The sequence below is a fragment of the Canis lupus genome, chromosome 35 (assembly GCF_048164855.1).
Source record: "Canis lupus baileyi chromosome 35, mCanLup2.hap1, whole genome shotgun sequence".
Lineage (NCBI taxonomy): Eukaryota > Metazoa > Chordata > Mammalia > Carnivora > Canidae > Canis > Canis lupus.
Window position 1 is genome coordinate 20,120,331 of NC_132872.1, and position 25,335 is coordinate 20,145,665.

General features: G+C 39.6%; 1 protein-coding gene across 12 annotated transcripts in view; it reads left to right on the forward strand.

Annotated features, from left to right (window-relative positions):
• The window catches only part of CBLB (Cbl proto-oncogene B), a 409,409-nt gene extending 397,642 nt beyond the window's left edge, over positions 1–11,767 (forward strand). For 11 of the 12 annotated variants that reach the window (XM_072812047.1, XM_072812046.1, XM_072812048.1 and 8 more), the window contains one exon: positions 8,182–11,767. In XM_072812047.1, coding sequence (XP_072668148.1) covers positions 8,182–8,441 — 260 coding nt within the window. In that variant the 3' untranslated portion in view covers positions 8,442–11,767. The remainder of the gene's footprint in view (positions 1–8,181) is intronic. The other variant, XR_012024387.1, reaches the window with a different exon arrangement.
• Positions 11,768–25,335: the final 13,568 nt, after the last annotated feature.

The window sequence follows — 25,335 nt, forward strand, 5'->3', positions numbered from 1 at the left end:
GGCAGGGCAAGATGGCAGAAGAGTAGGGTTCCCAAGTCACCTGTCCTCACAAATTCCAAACATCTGTAAGATTCTGAAGAGATATCAGCACTCTTGAGGAAATAAACTTTGAGTTAGAGCAGTGAGGACTAGGATTAAATGTGCTGGGATATGTGACTTTGGAATTCAAGAGAAAATACCTATTAGGAAAGTAAATCTTTACTTAAGTCCCCCCCCTTTTTTTTTTTAATGAAAAGTCTTTAAAATCGATCGTGATTCCATCCAGAGATTGTTTGAATCACTTTCCATAGTTGATATTTGAAATATATTTTGTGTGCAAATATACCAGTTCCAGGATCAGAAATATCTTCACTTCTCTAGAGTTGATTTAATCATCATGTCTGTGTATGTGTTTTTCGTTGCTAACTTAGGTTTCCTAAATTATGTTTACTACTTATTTTTTCAAGTATAGTCATCTGCAAATTCCATTGCCAGTATTTATTAGAGCCACCTTACATAACAGATAAGTTCCTTGGGTTGTTCCTGGTGAAATGGGTCATTTTTGTGTGTGTCCTTTACCAGGATCAAAAATCCGTATGTTTAGAGTAAGGACAAGATGGTAGAATAGGTAGCCCTGAGGTCACCTCCTCCCACAGACACATTAAGCCTATAACTACAGATAGAGCAACTCTTTCTGAGAATGACCTGAAGATTAGCAAAACCGTTCTTCCACATCAAGAAGGGTAGAAGGAGCAGAGATGAGATGTGGCTGGGAACCAAGGCCCCGGCACAGCAACCCAGAAGCAGGAGGGATATCACAGGTTACAGAGGTCCTCCCTGAGGAGTTAGCAGTTTAACACTGGGCACCCTTCACCCTAGGGATGTGCATCAGGAATATGAAACCCAATGATGTTTTTGAAAATCAGTGGGGCTTCACTTCAGAAGAGCCTGAGGACCATAGAAAAATCAAGATTCCACTCTACTCTTAAAGGGCCTGTACATAAACTTACTCCAAGACCCAGTACTGAGGCAGCAGTTTGAAAAGCACCAGGGCCATTAGTGAAGATTCAGTAATTATTTTAGGGTATATGCAGGTTGGGGCAGAGATCTGCGGAAACTTTTTCCAGGAATGGAAGTGTTGGCAGACACCATTTTTCTTGCCTTCCTTCAGCCTCGTTCATCCAATGCTGGTGGTCTCCGGTTTGGATGCTCTCCATCTACTTTCCTAGCACTGCTCTCCCCACTCTGCCCTTTCCTATATAGATCTCCCCCTAAAATGTTTCTACCATGCCACACATAGAAGGCAGCTTTGGTCAGGACGAGGGTAGAGGCCAATCCCACCCACACACAGCTCACACATGCAATACCGCTGAAGCACCTGCTTCTGATGACCAGGGGATGATTGTATAGGACACCATCTATCTAAGGCCACTATCTTCAAGACCAGGAGACATAGCTGACTTACCTAACACATAGAAGCAAACACAGAGTCAGGCAAAATAAGGAGACACGAAGAATTTCCAAATGAAAGAACAAGGCAAAACCTCAGGAGGGTGGGGAAGAGAAGCTAAATGAAACAGATATGCAATCCATCTGATAAGGAGTTCAAATAAATTGGTCTTAAAGACACTCTGAGAATTTCAACAAAGAAAACATAAAAAAAGAACCAACCAGAGCTGAACAATACAGTAACTTAGTTGAAAAATACACTAGAGGAAATCAGTAGTAGCTTAGAGGAAGCAGAAGAATGGGTCAGCAATCTCAAAGGCCAAGGAGTGGAAATCATCCAAGCTGAACAGCAAAAAGGAAAAATAATCTGAAAAAAATGAGGATAGGTTAAGGGACCTCTTGGACAACATCAAGCATTCTGACATTTATAATATAAGGGTGTCAGAAGGAGAAGAGAAAGGAACAGAAAACATACTTGAAGAAATAATAGCTGCAAACTTCTCTAACTTGGAAAGAAAATACATTCAGGACCAGAAAGCACAGAGAGCCCCAAACAAGATGAACCTAAAGACATTCACACAAGCACATAATAATTAAAATGCCAAAAAATAAGATGAGAGAATCTTAAAAGCAACAAAAAGGAAAGCAACTAGCTATGTACAGGGAGCACCTGTAAGACTTTCAGCAGATTTTTCAGCAGAAACTTTGCAGGCCAGAAGGGAGTGCATGATATATTCAAAGTACTAAAGGGGGCAGAGGGGGGAACCCACTACCAAGAATACTGTATTTGGCAAGATTAGCATTCAGAATTGAAGGAGAGATAGTGTTTCCCAAATGAAAGAGTTCATCACTAAACCAGCCTTACAGGAAATATTAAAAGGACTTCTTAAATGGAAGGGGGAAAAAAAGGCTCTATATAGTAAAACTAATAGATCGATTACTTACAAAACTACCCCAAAGGTTAGAAGACAAACGTGGTAAACAACTGTACCTACAGTAATTACTTGAGGGGTGCACATATTACACAATGCAATGGAGTAGAGGGTAGAAACATAGTGCTTTCAAAAGGAGTTCAAACAAGTGACAATCAAAATAAACTGCTATATAAATAGGGAGTTATATATGAAAACTCTTAGTAACAAACTAATAAAAACCTGTCATACACAAAAAAGTAGAAGGAAATCCAAGCATAACACTAAAAAATGTCATCAAATCAAAAAGGGAGAGCTAAAGAGAACAGAGAATTGTGAAAACATCCAAAAAACAATTAACAAAATAGCAATAACTACATTTTTATCATTTCTTTAAATATAAATGAACTAAATGCTCCAACCAAAAGACACAGGGTGAATGAATGGATAAACAGGATCCATCCCTGTGCTGACTACAAGAGAGTTCACACCTTAAAGATACCTACAAAGAAAAGGCATGGAAAAAGGTATTCCATGAAAATGAGAAAACAAAAGGTGGACATCAGACAAAACAGACCTAAAAAGGGGGCATTACATAAGGATAAAGAGCAATCTAATGAGGATATAACAATGCTAAATACCTAAGTACCTAACATACTAACATTTAAATACATAAATAGTAACAGAATTAAAGGGAGAAACTGACACTAATGAAATCATAGCAGGAAACTTTAATACCTCACTTAAATCAATGGATAGATTATTCAGACAGAAAATCAATAAGGAAACAGTATCTTTGAATAACACATTACACTGAATGGACTAAGATTTATATGGAACTTCTATGGAACGTTCCATCCCCAAGCAGCAAGATACACCTTTTTAAGTGCACATGAAACCTTCCCCAGGATATGTCACATGTTTGGCAATAAAACAATTCTTAATAAATTTAAGAAGATGGAAATTATATCAAGCATTTTTTTTATCACAATAGTATGAATTTAGGAAGCAGTTATAGCAACTGGAAGAAACACAAATACATGGAGACTAAACAACATTGCTAAACAATCTGGGTCAGTGAAGAAATCAAAGAAAAAATTTTAAAAAAGATACCCTGAGACAAATGAAAATGGAAACACAAACTTCCAAAATCTTTGGAATGCAGTGAAAACAGGGAAGATTATAGTCCTACAGGCCTACCCCAAGAAACAACAGAAATCTCAAACTATTTAACCTTACCACCTAAGAACTGGAAAGAAGAACAAAGCCCAAAGTTAGAAGGAGAGGAAAGAAATAACAAAGATCAGAGTGGAAATAAATGAAAAGACTAAAGCGGGGGGGGGGGGGGGGTTAAAAATCAACAAAACTAAGAGCAGGCTCTTAGAGAAAAAAGGATAAACCTCTAGCCAGACTAATCAAGCGAAAGAGGATTCAAATGAAATCAGAAATGAATGAGGAGGGACACCAGGGTGACTCAGTGGTTGAGTGTCTGCCTTTTGGCTCATGGCCTGATCCTGGATTCCCAGGGTCAAGTACCACATTGGGCTCCTTGCATGGCGCCTGCTTCTCCTCCCTCTGCTTGTGTCTCTGCCTCTCTTTCCATGTCTTTCCTGAATAAATAAATAAAATCTTTGTTTAAAAAAAAAAAAAAAAGGAATGAGGAAAAGTTACAACTGACAAATACAAAGGATTATAAAAGGCTACTACAAAAAATTATTTGCCAGTAATTTGGACAGCCTAGAAGAAATAATAGCTAACTCCCTAGAAACACAATCTTCCAAGACTGACTCAGAAAGAAAGAAATAATATGAACAGACCAATTACTAGTAATGAAGTTGAACCAGTGATTTAAAAATTCCCAGGAAACACAAGTTCAGGACCAGATGGATTCACAAGTGAACTCTACCAAACATTTAAAGAAAAGTTAATATATATCCTTCTCAAAATATTCCCAAAAATTGAAAAGGAAGGAACATTTCCAAATTCAATCTACGATAGCAGAATTACCCTCATAGCAAAATCAGACAAAAGATATTATTTTAAAAAATTACAGGCTGATATCCTGAGAGAACGTAGATACAAAAATCCTCAACGAAACATTAGCAGACAACATTCAAAAACACATTAAAAGCATCATTCACCCCAATCAAGTGGGATTTACTCCAGGGATACAAGGATGATTTAGTATCAGCAGATCAGTGTGATGCACATTAACAAAATGAAGGATAAAATATGATCATCTCAATAGATGTAGAAAAAGTTTTTGACAAAATTCAACATCTATTCATGATAAAGACTCTCAACAAAGTGGTTAGATGGGGAATATACCTCAACATAGTAAAGCTGTATATGACAGGCTCACAGTTAACATCACACTCAACAGTGAAAAGCTATAAGCTTTCCCTCTGGGATTAGAACAAGACAAGGATACTCTCATAACTGATTCAACGTAGTACTAAAAGTCCTAGTAACAGCAATCAAACAAATGCATCTAAGTTCATAAGAAGTACCACCGTCACTATTTGCAGATGACATGATACCATATATAGAAAACTCTACCAAAAAACTATTAGGATAAATAAATTCAGTAAAATTGCAAGATATAGAATTAACATATAAAAATTGTTATTTCTATATACTAATAATGGACCATCAGAGAAATTAAGAAAATAATCTCATTTGCAATTGTATCAAAAAGAATAAAATGCCCCAAAAAAGCCCCCAAAAACAAAGCAAAAAGAATAAAATGCCTATGAATAAACTTAGCCAAGGAAGTAAAAAAAACCTGTACTTTGAAAACTATAACATACTGGTAAAAGAAGCTGAAGATGGCACAACTAAATGGAAAGATGTGTTCGTGGATTGGAAGTATTTATGTTGCTAAAATACCATACTACCCAAAGTAGTCTACAGATTGTATGCAATCGCTATCAAAATACCAATAGCATTTTCACAGACCTAGAACAAATAGTACTAATATTTGTATGAAACCACAAAGAATTTAAGCTTTGTTCCTATCTCAAGAATGCTTTAGCTATTTGAAGTATCACAGTGCCATATTAAAACTATACTACAAACTGTAGCAAAACGGCATATTACTGGCACAAAAACAGACACCTACATCACTGGAACAGAATAGACAGCCTGGAAATAAACCCACATGTCTAAGGTCAATCTGTGATAAAGATGACCAGAATATAAAATGGGGAAAAGACCGTCTTTTCAATAAATGGTATTGAGAAAACTGGGCCACTTCACACTATATGTGAAAAGAAACTCAAAGTAGGATTAAAGACCTAAATGTAAGACTTGAAACCTTAAAAGTCCAAAGAGAAAAACGTATGTAGTAAATTAGACCTCAATCTTAATTTTTTTTGCATCTCTCTCTCCAGGGCAGGGTGACAAAAGCAAAAATTAACAATTGCTACTACACCAAACTCAAAAACTTTTGCACAGCAAAGGAAACTATCAATAAAGTGAAAAGGCAACCCACTGAATGAGAAGAAATCTGCAAATTATATACCCAATAAAGGGTTAATACTCAAAATATATAAAGAACTCCTATAATCCAACACACACACACACACACAAAAATCCAATAAAAAAAACTGGCAGAGGACCTGAATAGACATTTTTCAAAAAACAACAACAACAACAAAAAAAACACAAATGGCCACCAGACACGTGAAAAGATGCTCAACATCACTAATCATCAGGGAAATGCAACTCAAAATCACAATGGGAGTATCATTTCACACCTGTCAGAATGGCTATCATCAAGAAGCAAGCATTGGAAGGATGTGGGGAAAAGGGAACTCCTGTACTGTTGGTGGGAATGTAAACTGGTGTAGCTACTACAGAAAATATATGGAGATTCCTTTAAAAAATAAAACTACCATATGATCCAGCAATTCTACTTCTCAGTATTTACCCAAAGAAAACAAAAATAGCAATTTGAAAATATATATGCAATTTTGTATCATTTACAGTAGCCAAGACATGGAAGCAATATAAGTGTCCATCAACAGATGGATAAAGATATATATACACACCCAGAGACACACACTGGGGAATATTAGCCACAAATAGTGACATCCTGCCATTTGTGACAATGTAGATGGACCTAGAGGGTACCATGCGAAGTAAAATAAGTCAAATACCATAAAATTTCATTTGTATGTGCAATCTAAAAAAAAAAAATGAAAAAAAAAACACATAAATACAGAGAACTGGTGGTTATGTGGAATTTGGGGAATGGGCAAAATAGCTGAAGGAGATTAAGAGGTACAGACAGGCTTCCAGTGAGAACACAGGCACAGCATAGGGAATATAGTCAGTGACATCATGATAACTTTGTAGGGTGACAGACGGTAACTACACTCACTGGTATCTTGTAATGTTTATAAATGTCAAATCACTGTTTACACCTGAAACTAATATAATACTGTATGTCCACTCTACTTCAATTAAAAATACACATGGTTATTAAATTTAAAAGTTGTAAATCTTAAAACTTCATTGTCAATACTAGTAGGTGTGTCTCCGGCTGCCATCGTATCCTTCCCACTTTAGGAGCATATTTAGCTATTCTTTTCAAAGATGCTTGACATTCATATGTCCTTCTCAGTATTTTGGACAAAAGCAAAATAACAGTATCAGAAAAACTCTTAGAGAGTTACCTGTAGAAAATGAGGAATTTAGACTTGCATTTAAGTGTAGGTATTTTTTCTCACCCCAAAGTAAATCAGAACAGACAAGATTTCAATGTATGAATTCTGTGGTGATTGATTAAAGGGTAAGCCTGCTAGAATTTCTAACGGTTTTTCTGGAAATCATTAGAAGCAAAGTAAAATTTATTGTCCATCGCTGCATGACATAATGGAAATACTTAATAGAAAATAAATGGAACCTAAAAACCTAGTAAGAAATGCAATTTAGCAGACCAGAATAACTTGAGATGTTTAGTCATAAATGCAGGAAACAGTACTTAAGTATGCCCTTAGATTTATCATTTGGCATTTGTCAGTGGCCTGAGAAAGGATATTAAAGAAGTGTCAGTGTCTAAAAAGTCTTAAATCCATCAATGTGTTTCACGGCATAAATTTGATAATTCCTAATCATCTTTTTAAAATCTAAGCTTTTGAAATACAGCACCAAATATGGGTATCATGGACATCCATGATACAGAGCCTTCTCGGTGCCAGCCCACGCCCCGTGACCTGCGAGGGCCGGGCGCTCGAAGTCTCTGCCTGAGTCAGGTTACGGTCTCCCCGTGGGCACCAGTGTCCTTTCATTGAACTCTGAGAAACTCCTCAGGGGACGGACTCAGCCCGGATCGCCCCGCCGGCTTTGCTGTTTCTCCAGCAAAACTTCGTGCGCTGGAATCGGGGTAAAGTAGGTGAGCAAAGCCGAGCGTCTGCCTCTCGGTTCAGCCTCTTTAACCACCAGTAGCTCGAAGCGTCGAGGTCATTATTAACCTGAATCCGACTGGCAGGGGCGCCGGGCCCGAGGAGGGGCCGCCGGAGGCTCCTGGCCTTTGCCGCCGTCTTCCCTCCTCCGCTGTCATCTCACGGGGCTCCAAGGATCACTGCGGAATCGGGAATAAATTCGTACTGATTCCTCAAACTTGCAACACTTGCGGACCCAGTTCTTTTTTTTATTATTATTAACGTTCAGCATGGGGACGAGACAGCCTTCCCCGCGACCGCATATAAAACACGGGGATAACGAAAAAACAATAGGGTGTTCACATACCAGAAGGTCAAAGTGACGCGGGATCTCCATTTTCATCCCATTATTGACAGGACACCTCTTTTTCTTTCTTTCTTTCTGATCTTCACAGATGGTTCGCAGGCACCAGCCCGGCCTCCCAAGCCGCGCCCGCGCAGGACCGCCCCCGAGGTCCAGCACCGGAAGCCCCACGGGCCCGAGGCAGCGTCGGAAAACGTGGACGCGAAGATCGCCAAACTCATGGGGGAGGGCTACGCCTTCGAGGAAGTGAAGAGGGCGCTGGAGATCGCCCAGAACAACGTCGAGGTGGCCCGGAGCATCCTGCGCGAGTTCGCCTACCCGCCGCCCGTCTCCCCGCGGCTGCACCTCTAGCGGCCGGGCCCGGGCCCGGGGCCTCGCCCTGCCAGCCATACTTTTCGAATCAGGGTTGAACTGACAGAAATAATTTAAAGACGTTTACTTCCCTTGAACTTCGAGATCTGTGAACCGCTTCTCCTTGTTTACACGTCGGCCGACTCGCGGCCCGCTGCGCGCCTCCGGGTTCGCTGCCACGGCCCCCGCGAGGCCGCCGTCGGGGGGGGGGGGGGGGGGGCGGCGGCGACGTCACGGCCGCGGCGACGTCACGCGGTCACGCGCCCGCCCCGCCCCGCCCCGCCCCACGCGCCGCCGGGTCCAACGCCATTTCGCCCAGTTACAGGATGCTTCAGAGGTTCTGATCTTCAGCGTATCGAACTAATGCAAAAAAAGAAAAAAAAAAAAAAGAAAAAAGGAAAGAAAAAGGAAAAAAAAAAGTGTGTGGCCTTCACTACTGAGTCTTTCTTTTGGAAACCTTTGCTGTTGTGAGACGGGAAAATTATGAATGTATAAAGCGTTTTCTTCGGTGAACTCGCTGCCTTTCTGATAAGGGGTTTTCATACGATAGAGAGGAACGTCCCTTTTTAGCGAAAGTGTCGTGATCCCTTAACCTCCCGTGTCTCCTCTGTCATCCCTGGGGTGTCCCTACTCTGCAAACACAGGAGCTAGTAGGTGGGAAGCAGCTGCGGAGGCGGGAGACGCGCACTTGCGTGGGACGCCGCCGTGCTGACGTCCTAGAACGCCGTGCTGACGTCCTAGAACGCCGTGCTGACGTCCTAGTGCGGCTCCCTGACCCTCAGGCCTGCGTTACCGTGAGGCGGGCCGAGTCCGAGGGCCACTCCCTGAAATATATGAATAGTTTTCAGATAAAACTATGCTCCTACCTTTCCCAAAGTGGAAGAGAGCTCATTTCCTATTTGAGGGTCGACTACCCTCTGGGACCTAACAGGTGTAGGAACCAGTCCATATTGCAGTGGAAAGAGTGAAATCCCTGATGCACTGTTAAGTGCCAATGCTACTGTGGCAATGTTCTGTTCTTTTTCTTTTTTTTTTTTTTCTTTTTGGCCAAAAAAAAAAAAAAAAAAAATCTCTGCAATCAAATCAGAATCATATTTAATTTGTAGATTCTCGTTGCTGCCTCCGGTCAGGGGAAGGAAATTTATATAGTTTTGCTTTTTTTTTTTTTTTTTTTCCTCCCCAAACAGAAACCATGTTATTAGTCTTAATCTGCAAATATTTATTGAGCATCTATGATGTGCTTGACGCTGTTAGGCACTGTGTTTTTAAAGCACAAACTGTCACAAGCTGATTCTGATCTGATGTTTTGTTATTCTTTATCTGTGCTTTTGATGGCAAAAGTCTCTCTCTGGTGGACAAAGCCTAATGAGAAGTTAGTGGAGAAATGGGACCAGATCTGTGTAAAGTGCTTGAGCCCACAGAAGGTTTTCTAAATATGTACTCATTGCAGGCTTGTGCACCTTGTTACCACTCGTCTTTCAACTTCACACCTTGTGTGATGTAAAAGGATGCATCTGATAGTGAGCCTCTCTTCAGGATTTGAAAGGACAGGACCAAACATCTAGCAGGACCCCATGGAAACTGAGGTTCAAGCCTGGAGCAGTCAGCAAGTTGACCTGGGGAGGGGAACTAATGCGTTGTTTTGCAAAGTGACATGTGACACGTGCCCTTAAAGGTTTGGCTATCATGATAGGAGGTACTTGAGTCACAGGCAGGGGTGTTTTGATTTCTTCAAGTAGAGTCTGCACTGCTCAGTGTCCCCGGAGAGGAATTTTTACTCTTCCTTAGATGTTCCACCTGTGGGCAGGTATATGAGTGCAGGTTTTACAGTTTTAAAAATGGCATCAGCTAATCCTCCATCGATTTAGGAACTCCATGTACATCATCATGATTATTTACCTTTTTTTTTTTTTTAATCGGTCTCTGATGTCATGTTGGAGTAGCACTGTATGTTTTGCTTTTAAGACTTGCTGATCCTAGGGACAACTAAAAGCCAAAAGTTGCCACTTCATTGTGATAACATTGTTCTAACTTTAGTAGAGAATGATGTAAAATACAAATGTTAGAAAACCACAGCACATCATTCAAACAGCTTTCAAATAATGTGTGAAAACCTCCAGTGAGAATTAGACGTGACAATATAGTAAATTTAGACCTACATTTTTTTTAGATCTATTTTTGCAAAGATGACTTCCCAGCCTCCACTAAGATCTCTACATCTGATACTCGATAGCAACCATTAGTCTTATCATTAAAAAGAATGAATCAGAAGCTAGTATGGAATGTAGTAGAAAGAGGGAAACTTTCTATCAAATGCAGTCATGAAAAACCCATTGCTACCTATTACCAATAACTACCAAATGCAAAAAAATATATATTTTTTGTGGAAATAATTAAACCAGAATAATTATAAAAATGATTACTTCCCTATTAATGATTGGAAATGATTGACACTCGGTTTCACTGTGATCCAGAAAGTTAGACGTTCTTCCTGTTTCTCAAGACTAGGTAATATAATTATTTTTTAAGCCAGTACACCCTAGAATCCATATAATTATATCATGGCCAACATTGACCTGCTCTCCCTCATCTCCCAACATATTCTGGGGATAGAAGTACTTATCCTCAACGATAGTCAAGTAAATTAGTTCCATAATTTCTTTATTTCCCCTTGATGTCTGCAATATCCTGGCCAAATTTTCTAGAATTGAATCCAAGCAGTGCTTATGGTTAACTTGAGCTTCGTTCCACAAAATGACCTTTAGCTCTTCCCTGTCCATTTCTCCTTGCCCACATTGCAAATCGTCTTACTAAAGCCCTAATTGCAACTTCAGAGGGCCCATTTGTTAACTCAATATCTCACACACAAGAACACTTGCAAAGATTTCTTCATAATGTGAATTTTTTTTCGTTTTCAGTTCCAGAAGCATTTCCTACAGTTTGGACATTATTTTTCCTCTTGAATTTTCGACTTGAAGCTTTAATTTGCACTGAATTATCGAACCTGGTTAAAATTTTAATTTTTTCTCTTAAGCTGACAGATTTGGAAGCAAATTACAGTGTGTTTTCAACAATACAGGTACTGCCTGTTGACCTGGAATTTTAGTGCTTCTAGAAAAAGTTTCCAAAAAAAGACAGCAATAGAGTGAAGGGTTTTCTTCCCGATTACTATTTTTTTTAATGCCTTTTTTAAACTTGTCTAATGTGGCAAAATAGTTATGTGTTCAATTAATTTATATTCATCTTTTTTCAATTCTGGTTATTATGTAAACTCAAGTACTTTATCTGTTCTTTTAAGGTATTTTATAAAATGAATCTTAACAAAATGCGGAGTTGGTATTTTATTTTTCAAACGAACACAAACATTTCTTTCACGGCATTTCTGTTTTCTTTGTGTTAAGCAAAAGACATTAGATTTAGGAGCTAAGTGAACAAAGTAGTACAAAATGCCCATCCCAGATAGTTTAAATACCCAAACCATATCATTTTAAGATATTTACATGAATTAGCTCTTTCTGTGTCCTAGAACTCAAAGTCAGTTCTATTAAGGTTCTGAACCATATCTGAGAAAGGCTGAAGATCTTCAGATGACAATTGAGAATTCCTAATCGACTCTAACATCTGCTCTCTAAATTTTTGGATTTTCTAATAATTTGTTACATAAGGGAGAATACATAAAATGGCTCAGTATATAATGGAGAGGGAACAATGGAGAATTAAAAGAATGTTAGTAACTACTTTTAAATCAAGAGCCATAAAGTGTTGTGAAAGTAATCAGTATGTGCAACATCCCACATGTAGTCGTAATAGTTAGACCCTCAAAGCACATACAGTTAAATGGGGGGATATACATAAGCAAATAATATACATAAGCAAATAATTTCAATACAATAAATGTGATATAAATTATCACATTGTGCTGGAATTATGTACTTAAAGTGGGTGCTTTAGAACTTTTATTGGGCCCTTACTTTATGCAAGGAAATTAGTAGTAAAACATTTAACCCTTTCAATAACCATCAGGCCTCCTCTAGACATGGAAGGGAAGGAGGGTGTGATACATTCCTTCTGGAAATTTCGACCAGTGATAAGACTGAAGAACATTTGACAGCCTAAACGAGACACAAGGTTTTTCATGTTAACTCCAGAGGTAAAACATTTCAACTCAGGGCACCACACATCATAAAACAGTTACTTAGGCAAAGGTGAGAAGTAGTAGGGCCGAGGAACTTGGAAAAGGCTAGGGAGGGGGATGTTGTGTCTGTTGGTAAAGGACCATGTGAGACATCTAAGACTAGGAGCCATCAGATTAGTAATCAGTTGCTGGAGGTCAGACTTGACGGTAACCATAAAAATATCCAAACATGGGCAGCCTGGGTGGCGCAGTGGTTTAGCGCCTGCCTTTGGTCCAGGGAGTGATCCTGAAGACCAGGATCGAGTCCCACGTCAGGCTCCCTACAGGGAGTCTGCTTCTCCCTCTGCCTGTGTCTCTGCCTCTCTCTCTCTGTGTGTCTCTCATGAATAAATAAATAAAATCTTAAAAAAAAAAAAATCCAAACATGAGGGTTTGCCTAACAGGAATTGCCACATCAAATGACAAGCAATAGGCTAAGGGAGATGTAATTTCCATGCCTTTTCCACATGTCCCTCTTTTGATTTTTCAGATGAAACCTGAACAGTATTCTTAACTACCTGTTTTTGCTGCTTTTTCATCCCTCCTGCCACTACCCTCTTTTAGGTCTGAATTACAACTCCCTTAGAATTTGATTTCCTGGCTCCAGTGCAAGACAGAATGAAGGTTCTGAACTTCAAATCCAATATTATTCCTCAGTGTGAAACCATTTATGGCTTTCCATGGTGGGGATTTCCTGTCTACACTCTATCCTCACCTCCCACCCCAGGCCTTCTTCACTTCTGCTGAGCTTGCAGTTGTTCAAATGTTCTTCATGTCTTTGTACGTGCCAGTTCTGAATATTCCTTTCCCTTTTCTCAGTCTGTCAAGTCTTAAATTTTCAGAGTCCAGCTCAAGCATTGTCTCTGTGAAGTCCCTCCTATCTTATACCACAGGTTGAGTTAAGCCACGTCATCTTTTTACGTCATACAGGATGATATCATCATACCTAAGTGGTTCTGCAATGACTTCATTCCATAGATGGCCCAACCTAGACTAACTTCTTTAGTAAAGGGAGCATATCTAGTATCTGTATCTCAAGCTCCTCATACAGAACCCAGTCCGTAGTGCACCATAAAACATTTCAAATAAATAAGAAATGCACTCTTAAATAGCCAATACTAGAACCAGTCCTGAGTTCTGGTTTCACCTCCGCCACTATCTATGTGGATTCTTTTGATCCTGCTTTCTTCACCCATGGACCAGAAGCTATGTAAGCCTACTCACTAGGGTAGATACTTTAGTTTTTGTTCACTGTTGGGATAGGGAGCAAAAATTAATAAGCAAAAAAAAAAATCAGATTGACCAAGTAAAGGCTGGAAGATTATAAAATTTATTTTGGTATTTTGGTAAAGCTCAAAGCTTTTAGGAACTTGAGAGGCTAAGAGAATACTCAATTTTCGTCATCAAGAGATTCTGATGTGTCTAAGAGATTACTGCTCACAAATTCCTATGGCAACATAACAGTGGTTAAGAGCCCAGGCTGTGGAGCCGGGTTGCCTAGGATCAATCTCTGCCTCTCTCACTTCCAAGTTATGTCCTCTTCAGCAAGTGTGCTAACCTCTGTGTCCTTTAGTTGCCTCATAGGTAAAAGGACAATGTACCACACCTACAGTAAAGGATTGATGGGGGGGGGGGGAACTCAGTGAGTGACTCCAGATAAAGAACTCAGAATATGCCTGCTACCCCTGAATCCTCGATCAACAGCAGCTCTCACTACCATATTGAACTTAAGCCACAGTTCACCTCCTAGAATCCCCAGAGCAGACCTCAAAGAGAAGCACGTCTGATTTGTTCTATCCCTTCACAAAGCAAAGGGCAGACGACAGTGGGACAAGACCGGTGTGGCTAAAATGAGGAAATTTGAAATCTTATGGGTAATAATCTATCCACTCTGCTGGAAAAGTGTGGAGTTGGGTTTCTAACATAAAACCTTTACTACCGTCATGCATTCCTCCTGAACTTGGTACTCAAAGCCCAGTACAGTGAGGGGAGAGCTTAGAGATGGTGAGCTGGCTGGACCACCAAGGCCAGTCTGGGTTCCCCGAGAGCTGCTTGCTTCCCTGCTGACCACCTAAACGGAAAACTCAGAAGCTCCATATTTACAGAAAAAAGGCTTTCTTGCTTGTTGTTCTTGTTGTGCTTTGGGTTTTATGATTTTTGTTTTTTGTTTAAAATCTAGTTCAGGCACCAAAAAAGTGTTTTGTCTTTAGGGTATAGAGAAAAGTGGCGAAACGAGTGGGTTTTTTTAGTTCCTTCATACCAAATGCAGCCAGATGTTGAAAAGGACTTTTCCTTTTCTCCTAGAATGAGGCTAAAGCTCCAACGCTGAAAACAACAGACGAAATGCATCCATATTCTAAAAACCCACCTAGCAAACCTCTGCAGGACCCATTAAGAGGCTGGTGGCAGATTTTTTTCTATAGCCTCCAAAGTCTATAAACAGAAGGTGATGGATTCCAGGGTTGGCCTTGGATTCCAGGGTTGGCCTTGGAGAAGTGAGTGGTGGATAAGAATGTTAAGGATTGAATCCACTTCTCCCAATCCAAGTGATTATATCTCTAGAGAGCCAACTGCAGACACTGAAAAGCTGTCATTTCTTCCTACTGGATGTCTGTGCAGTGGACTTACCCATCTGCCACGTGTGAGAATTTGAGCAAAAACAAAATGGTCTACAGTGAATCACTGATCAGCTGCCCCACTACTGAGAGGGCAAGGATGCATCTCCTTCCCTTGGGGCAAGCAGACCCCTGTCAAGGCAGCTGAGCTTGAGCCGTCTTGACAGGACCCAAGAGAGCTATCTACCAGGCACAATAACCCAAGCAGCAAAAGATTTGGGGTGTATGCCACCAAACTGGGTACAATGGAATTCAGCCAATGGGTATGAGTCAAAGAATAACCTAGTGAGTGACCTCCTAAAGAACTCACATATGAACACAATGAGTGTCTACACTGAGGACTTACCGCACATGCATGCACACACGAAAGAGAAAAAAATCAAGGACACACTACAATCGCACTTGTGAAGAAAAATAATGCGCTCCCATTAACTCTCCCTCCCCTGTCCCAACCCTGAGGCAGCAGAAGTCTAGAGGAACAGTAGAAAAGAGTAGGTCTTGCTCATTCTCTTCTTTGAAGCCTGAGGCTGATGCCTGGCCAGGGCTGAGAGACACGGGACAGGTTAGACTGGATTAGAGTATTCATGACCAAACAAGAAAAGCGAGAACTGATAAACATTGTGATATCAGAGGAGGAAAAATGATAACCATGTTGGCAGCCTATCAGGTTCAAAGTGTTCAGTAAATTGGTTACTAAAATTAAAACAAACATAATTTCATTTAAAATGGACTTTGGTGGTTTCCTTAGCTTAAAAAAAAAAAAAAAAAAAAAGTATTCAAAATCATAGTAGGCCCCAGCACAGAGTCCTTCTCTAGGAAGATGCTGTGGGTTTGGCAGATCTATTTGTTTCTCTGGAGAAACCTCCTGCTTGGTAAGCTCAGTTCTAGCCAGCCCTCAGGTTGCAAACCCGGGTTATCCGCCCCACAGTGGAGGTTCTCTTCTGTCACCCAACCGGGCAGGTTCCAGCCTCGGCCCCACTCTCCCTTCACTGCAGACACTCCTTTTGCCCCTGTAGACTATTCAAACCACATTTGTTGGCTGGTTTATGGAGTAAATATGTGGGGCATGAAATAAAACATCTGGCATCAACTTACCTAGAATATCACTGACTACACTGAGATTACTCTCAAAAGGAACTCTACATTTCCCTGAAGAAATGTGCCCGTGTAAGACGCAAAATACCTCTGCAGAAAATTAAACTTAATCACAAGTACCTAGGCCCTAGGCTTTTCAGACATGAATCAAAAACAGCAGTACCAAGATAGCTATTTGTATAAATATTTAATCAAGAGCGACGTGCAATGTTATTTATCTGGAATTTCTTGCAAAATAAAGTGGAATAGATTGTTGAAAGCACGACCAATGTATCTCTCTTGGGCTTTGTAATCAGTGCTAATACAATTAAACTTTTATCTAGCACTTTGGATTTGGGTCAGTTTTCTATTTCACTTTCAAAGTTCTAATTCTCAGAACTCTTTTGAAATAGGTGCCTTACATTTCGCATCTTCTCTTTGCGCTTTAGGAAAATTTATAAGCCAGAGTCAAAAGTAACTTTCCCAGGCTCACTCAACAATTCACAAGAAGAGCTGGAATTATAAACCATCAATTAGTCCTACTCCACACATTAGATATTAAAAATAGACCTCAAAGGGATCCCTGGGTGGCTCAGCAGTTTAGTGCCTGCCTTCGGCCCAGGGTGTGACCCTGAAGTCCTGGGATCAAGTCCCACATCGGGCTTCCCGCATGGAGCCTGCTTCTCCCTCTCCCTGGGTCTCTGCCTCTCTCTCTCTCTATCTTCCATGAATAAATAAATATAATATTTAAAAAAAATAGACCTCAAAACAACCAGGCAAGGTCTAAGCAATTCCTTTTGTGGTCCAGAAAGGGAATTGACAACGAGCAAGTGTGACTTTCACCCGCTGCCATCATTGCATATGGCAGCAGGTGGGCCAGAAAAATACATGTGTTTATCGACCAGTTGTCTTGTATTAAGAATGGTTTGGCCACTGGTCGACACTATCTTGCACAGTGAACAGCCAAGTAGCTGAAGCTAAACTCTACGCTGCAAATTCTGCAAAGCAGTAGCAACTTGAAAACGCGCAGTAGTTAACCAATCTGCATTCCAAGATGGCTTAGCTCGGTATGATGGGTCGTTTGAACTAGTCATTTTCAAAGTGTGTAAACACCTATTTCGTTTTTAATTGGTTGTGTACGTTAAAAAGAGGAAAAGAAAAAATTACAGCATACCATCTCTCAGCAAAAGTAAAGCAGATAATTGATCGCTTCAGCGAAAAGCCAATAAGCAGGGAAGGGGAAACAAATAAATAACCTCCCAGGTTAAATCAAAAACATCTGTTTCATTGTGAAGCTCCAACGTGTAACACAGAAGCACTTTTGGCCACCAGGCTATTAATCTCCGAGAGGCTATAAACTTGTCATGTTAAGAACACTGCAAATTCAGCTTGAATATACTTCGCTTTTCACAGTAATGGCATGTAAGGGCGCTTATGCCTCTCATCATCTCTTCAGTGCCTTGATAAGACCAATGTTCTTGTTCTCTTCTCAGAGGACCACTACCACTTCAGTGCGTGACTTGTCAATCCTTTGTGGTATTAACCCCTTAAATTAGATTCACTTGGAATTGAAGATTGGAACGAGAGCACTCGCTTCCCTTTAGAGATCACACACTATCATTCCACCTGGAAATTTCAAAAGTATGCAAAAGTATTCAAAACCTCCACTGTTGATTAAGATCTGTTCTTATATGGATAAGGAGATTCAAGCTGCACTTTCCTCAGGAGAATGGTCAAGGGCTTGATAAAACATTACCGATAAAATGCTAAATTGCAGCATAGGATTTAGCAGTACTCAGACTCTATTTTGTGTGCCTTAGCTAAGTTAAACTCTACCATCCTCAGATCGTACTTCATGCCTACATTTCTTCTAGAAAGAAGAACATAAGCCACAAGATATTGTGAAAACCCACAGGTGAGTCTAAAAGACTTTGAATGGCTTCAGTGATACTCTCTACATTTCTTTTAAAAAGATATTAAATTCTTTATATTTTTTACAAAGATCAGGAACCCGAACTCTTTTGTTGATTGTTTACAGGCTCATTTCCCCCCAACTTCCCTAATGCATGGCTTCCATATATAGTTTCAGCTCATTCAAGTTCTTAGCAGTTCTAAAATCTTGTTCATCTCTGTGAGAAAAGGCCTCAGAAAGAGTTCTGGCTTCTAACATTGTTCACCCATAACTTCAGAAGTCATTGGTCCATGATATCATTCTACTATTAACTTTTTGTCATATAAAGACCCAAAAGAACTGTCAACCAAATCGGTGACTGCCATTTTGGCTTTTGAACCATATAAACAAGTTATGTCAACTCTCTAGGCCCATTTCTGCATCTATAACATCTCAAGCTTAGACTGATGTTTTTCTATAGATTCTTTCAACTTAAATCTATATAGGAGGAGAACACCAAGATGGCAACGTAAGTTGCTTCTGAGTTTCCCTACTCCCATTGATGCCTTAAATATACAGCTACACATGGATCATTTTTCTGAGAATCCTAAAAACTAAATAAGTGATTCCTATATAGCAGACAACTGAGAAAACACCTAAATACCTTCATCTAAACAGGCAGGATAAGCTAATTTGCATTCTTGCCATAAGCTCCACATCAGTCACAGCACCACACAATCCAGAGTGATCCCCTAACCTGTAGATTTTCCCTAAAGAGCAAAGGGGTTGGTAAAAGGGTACAAACTTTTAGTTACGAGTAAGGCCTAAGGATCTAATATTAACAATGTGACTACAGTTGGTAATAATGAATTGCATAATTAAAATTTGCTAGAACTTGTGTTCTTACCCCCAAAAAAGGAAAGTATGTGAGGTATGGCTGTGTTGATTACAGGAATCCTTTCATAATGTCTATATCAAGTTATCACATTGTACACTTCAAATGTACCATTCTGCTTGTCAATTATACCGCAAAGCTGACAAAGATAGAGATATGAAAATATAAATCTAAATAGGGAAGTATATTCTATATAAACCACTTCAACTCTTGATCAGAACTGTGCAGGCAATCAACCTTATATTTCTTTGAGGTTAAAAACTTGCATTTCCTTGTCATTAGATGACTGGTGGGGCTATCTTAATGACACATGAGTCAGACACATCTAAATCTGATTGTTGGCACCCCATGAATGATAATTCAGAAGCAATATGTGTGAAGCTTCTTTAGATGAGGGTGTACTTTCAGCAGAGCTCCGGTAATGCAGGAATTTGAAAGCCAACACGATTTAAGGCAGAATTTCTGGGAGACCTCTGCACCAGCTTTCAGCTCACTGTGCTGCTGTCTTTGGTATGTTATTAGGAAGATTAACTTTAAGCACTCACCGGTTTAGTTCTGAGCAAGATGACTGACCTTTGTTTCCATCAGGGCAGTGGGTTTGCTATAAATCCCCAAGTCTTAAATTCTGGAAGCCTAGAGATAAGCAGCTGCTGAGGGCTTTGCAGTCACTCCTGCTATCTGACGACACCCACAGCACACGCTACAAAACCTAGCCACGTGAAGAAACCTTTAAAGCCCACGTGCTAAATGTGAACTTATTTGAGGCATTACTGATGAGCTATTTTCATAGATGGATAGACCTGGAAGGGCCCTCAAGAGCTCACCGTGTTCATCTTCCTGACCTCATTGCTCTGTCCTTGTCATTTTAAGAGATATGCACACCACGTGAAATCCCGACCCGGGCTGGCCTGGATTTCTATTGCTATTCTTGGTCATTTCGTAATATTCCTTCCAACTTAAAGGGGAGTTCAAAGCCCTCAACATTTTTCGGTTATGTAAATTGAAAGCAGAGAAACATTGACATATTGCGAGACTATCCAGCAGTGAGGTCATGTGCAAACTTTTCATGCATATTTAGACGCAGTTAAGTTTCCCTTAGGTTAGAATAGATATCCCGGCTACCTGTGATTCAAATATTGTCAGTGTTGTTCAAACTTCTGACAAGCAACTCTGTTGCTCAAACTAAGAATACGATGTGGTGCCAGTTACAATTCCGTGCTTCATTCTTGCAAATGTGACTTCTGCTGTTGAGGGCCCCAAAGAACTGCTTCCCTCAAAAACACCTACCGCAGGGACTCACTAGCCAATGGGATGGAATGTATTAGCCTAACAAAATTCCACACTAAAGATCTTTGCTGAAAAACCTTAATTGTTAGAGACTAATTATTATAAATTATCTCTATTAATTTGTACATTAATTAACTGTGTGCGCATGTATGTGTGTTGGGGGTCGGGATGTACAGTCTGCAACTGGTTTAATGGAAGAAATCCCTGCAATTCAATAAAGGGGAAAGGAGAAAAAAAGAGTGGGAAATATCAGGGAGGGAGACAGAACACGAGAGACTCCTAACTCTGAGAAACGAACTAGGGGTGGTGGAAGGGGAGGTGGGCAGGGGGTGGGGGTGACTGGGTGATGGGCACTGAGGGGGGCACTTGATGGGATGAGCACTGGGTGTCATTCTATATGTTGGCAAATTGAACACCAATAAAAAATAAATTTATATATATAAAAAAAAGAAATCTCTGCAATTCTAGCTGTGTCATCATTGATGATTCTTCACATGACAGAAAGATAATGACACTATTTGCGACCTAGTCTCCTTATCTACAAAGAAGAATGGTAGTACCGTCTCCCATTTATTTAAAAGAACTAAGAAAAAAATTAAATAAGCACTATCTTTTAAAAGTTCTGAAAAGATGACTCAAAACCAATTAATAATAACATATTGAAAGATACATTACTTTGACCACTGTGAATGAGTGCGCTAGTGCACAGTGATTCTGCCTTTAAAGTGAAGAAAGGAGGCATTTTTTTTTCTTTTTTTGAGAGCCACATCCTCATCTGAGGCATCCTCCCTCCCCTGAAATTAATCAGCACGCAGCAAATCTGCTCTTTAGTCAGTGTTAAAATTGTGGCAGCCTGCTGCGCCTGCCGTCTTGACACAGCAATTACAGTGCAAGAACAAGACATTATTATCAATCTCTAGATGCTGAGACAGTGACATCCACCAAAAAAGGGAGTAAATCAGAGGGAATGGAAGAAAAAGACAGAGAGACAACTGCAGAGAGGTGCAGGGAGCTGGGGGATGCGAGAAACAGAGATAAAACCAAGCTCTAGAGGAAAATAAAGATATTAAAAGAACAGAAAATATGGCACCAAAATCCACTGCTGGATCACATTTTACGTTCAACAGGGACATCTGTCAGATTTGGCATAATTGATTAGCACTAACAAATACAAGTTAACAGAACTTATCAAGTAGGATGTGACCCTGCAATTTATTGTGCACCATTAGAGATCTGAGATGAGAATAGGACAGTTTCAAGGGAAAAATATAGAGTAGGGCAGGGTCATCTAGGGACATGTTAGTCCTTTCCATTTAAGTCATCACTCATTGAACGTTTACTTGGTGTCCCATATTATATAAAATAATGGAAACGAGACACAGTCCTTACCTCAAGAGTTCATGGTGTAGGACTAAGGTGGGAAACATTCATAACTAGTTAGAATGGAACAATCAAGGATCTACTTTCAAGTGTGAACAGCCTCTTCACTGCTGCTGATGGGTGTGCAGAGGATGGAGGCTCTCAGGGTACCTACCCTCACCCACACTCTCAAAGCTAGAGGTCGCTTTAACACTACTCTTTTTGACAATCCCCCATGCTCTGGGATTTTCTCTGTCACTGCTCATGTCCAAGAACATTGATGGAAATTTCTGCGCAACACTGCTCTCCAATAGGCAATGACATAAAAGAAACTACTGAATATAGTCTAGACATTAAACACAGGGACTTTGGAGTCAGGCAACATGTAATTAAATCACTGGACTGCATCTTACTACTTTCATCATCTTTGACAAGTTACTTATCCTAAGTATTATCATCTGTAACATAAGGATAATTGGATATACTTCGCAGCATCGTTGAAAGGATTAAATGATCATATAGTAAACACTTAAAATGTTAAATTTGTTAAATGTTAAATTTTCTAATTTGGGGTTGTATTAGTTTTTCAGGGCATCCATTCCAAAATTCCACAGATTAAGTGGCTTAAACAACTCAAATGTATTTTCACACATTTCCGGAGGCTGATGGTCCAAGATTGAGGCGCCATCAGGCTTGGTTTCTTCTAGGGCTTAGACTGTTGATTTGCCAATGGCCATCCTCTTGCTGCCTCTTCACAGTGTCTTCTCTCTGTGTACACATGACCCTGGGGTCTCTGTGTGTCCGGATTTCCTCTCTGGCCCACCAACATGACCTCATTTCTTTCTTTCTTTCTTTCTTTCTTTCTTTCTTTCTTTCTTTCTTTCTTTCTTTCTTTCTTTCTTTCTTTTTCTTTCTTTTTTTTTTTTTTTTAAGATTTTATTTATTCATGAGAAACACAGAGAGAGGCAGAGACACAGGCGGGGAACCCCATGTGGGATTCGATCCAGGGACTCCAGGATCATGCACTGAGGTGAAGGCAGATGCTTAACTGCTGAGCCACCCAGGCATCCCAACCTCATTTCATCTTATCCCCTCTTTAAGGCCCTGTCTTCAAATACAATCAGATTCTGAGGTCCTGGGAGTTACGACCTCAACATATGAATTTTGCGGAGGGACACAATTCAGTCCATAACAGGGAGACTATCATGCTTACCGTGCAGTAAATTGATACACATGCAAACACAGTCACACCTATGTGACTTCCTCCTAGAAAATATAGAATTTTTTACCCCAAATGCTCCATCAATGTGCCATCCCAATCAATACCATCTCTTCTTCCAGAAGTAACCACTATTTTGACTGCTTTTAGGATAAATTCGGCCTATCTTTGGGCTTCACGTAAGTGAAGTCACACAGTGTGTGTTCTACTGTGTTTGGCTCCTTTGATCTAACCCTATATCTATTAAAAGCATCCAAATAGTTCCCCATAACAGTAGTTTCTTTTTTTTTAAATTGATATGCATGAATATAATTTGTTCATTCATCCCACTTGTATTATTTTCTGTTTGGGAGTATTATGAATAAAGCTGTTACAAACACTCATATGTCTCTTAGTGAACATGTGCATTCATTTCTCTTGACTGAATTTGGTTATTTAGAGGTATATTGCTTAATTTACAAACAAATGCAATTTTTGAGGTAGTTATTTTCTTTTTCTTTTTTAATTTTTATTTATTTATGATAGTCAGAGAGAGAGAGAGAGAGAGAGAGAGAGGCAGAGACACAGGCAGAGGGAGAAGCAGGCTCCATGCACCGGGAGCCCGACGTGGGATTCGATCCCGGGTCTCCAGGATCAGGCCCTGGGCCAAAGGCAGGCGCCAAACCGCTGCGCCACCCAGGGATCCCTGAGGTAGTTTTTTTCTTATTTTAATTTCAGTGTAGGTAGAGAACATACTCTGAATAATTTTAATCCTATGAAATTTGGCGATATTTGCTTTGAGGCCAGTACACACACTATTTTTTTGAATATTCCATGTGTCCTTGAGAAGAATATTCCACAAGTACATCGAGCAATGTTCTTTAACTGTAACTGATGTCAATGAAGTTGTTTAGTCATGTGTTTTTATATCTTACACATATTTACTCGTTTTTTGATCACTAAAATCTTTAGCTAATTATGTTCTTTTTTCCTATTTCTCTTTTTGTTTTATTAACCTTATATAGTTTGAAGCTATGGTATTTGATGCATATAAATTTGGGCTGTTATAGATTCCTACTGAATTGACTTTTACCTTTATAAAATGTCCCTATCTCTGGTAATATTTTTCCTTAAAAAGTGTTTTACTTATGTTAATAAAGCCACACACACTGTCTTTTGGTTAATGTGTTCATGGTACATTTTAAAAACACTTTACCCTTGGGGGCGCCTAGGTGGTTCAGTCAGTTAAGTGTCCAATTCTTGATTTCAGCTCAGGTCATGATCTCAGGGTTGTGAGATCCACACTGGGTGTGGAGCCTGCTGAATAGTCTCTCTCTCTCTGTCCCTCTCCCTACCCCTTCCCGCTGCCTGTGTTGTATACTCTCTCTAAAATTAAAAAAAAAAAATCGTTTTTAAAAAATGCTGTATCTTCAACCATTCTTTCTCCACATATTTTAAGAGTAGTTCATCTAAATATATGTATAGGTATATTATTAGCCAGTATGACCATCTTGGTCTTTAATAGAGAATTTAGTCCAGACGAATTTCAATTACTCATATACTTAAATTTAAGTCTATGGTCTCGCTATTTGTTTCTGAATGTTTTTGGTTGTGTGTTTTCTTGCCTTCTTTTGCATAAATAAAACTTTTCAAAATTATTCTACTTTTTCTCCCATCCTCAGCTTTTAATACAAACTTTCACTATTTTCTTGGTAGTTAAAAATAATTTAAAGATTACAATACACACCCTTTACAACTATTGAATACTTAAGACTATGTTTATCTGCTTTAAAACGGAACTTTTTGACTTGCTTTTAGAAGTTCCAGGTATCTTCGATTTTCTTGAACATATTGATTGCATTCACTTTAAAATTCTTTCCTGAAAATATAAATATCTGTAACATTTATTTGTCTCTTCCTATTTCCTGTTGTTTCTTTTTGGTATCCAGCCAATTAGTCTTTTTGTTTGTTTGTTGTTAGCTTCCTTTATATTCTGATTGGAAGCAAGACATCACGGGCGAGGAACTGTAAAGGCTCTTGATGGCATTTTCCCCAAAAAGCATTAAAATGTTTTTGAAAGTATTTAGAGTTCGGGTGGATCACTTATTTTTTGAATATCAGCGTTAGTCTTTGATAGGTCTGGCCTATTTGGATTTTGCTCTTAATCCTAGGATAGGATCTTTCAGGGTGGGCCTCAGGGAATGCCTAAGTGTTTACCAGGCCCCTCTATTTGGATAGAATTTGAACGAACATCTGTATATCCCCATGTAGCCCTGAAATCTCTATTCAGCTCTTCAACTTCTGGCTGCTGCTACCTATCTTCTAGGTTTTATAAAAACCTTTCTGTATGTTTGTGCAGTATAGGAGTCAATAACTTAAAAGGGAAATTATACATGGATTT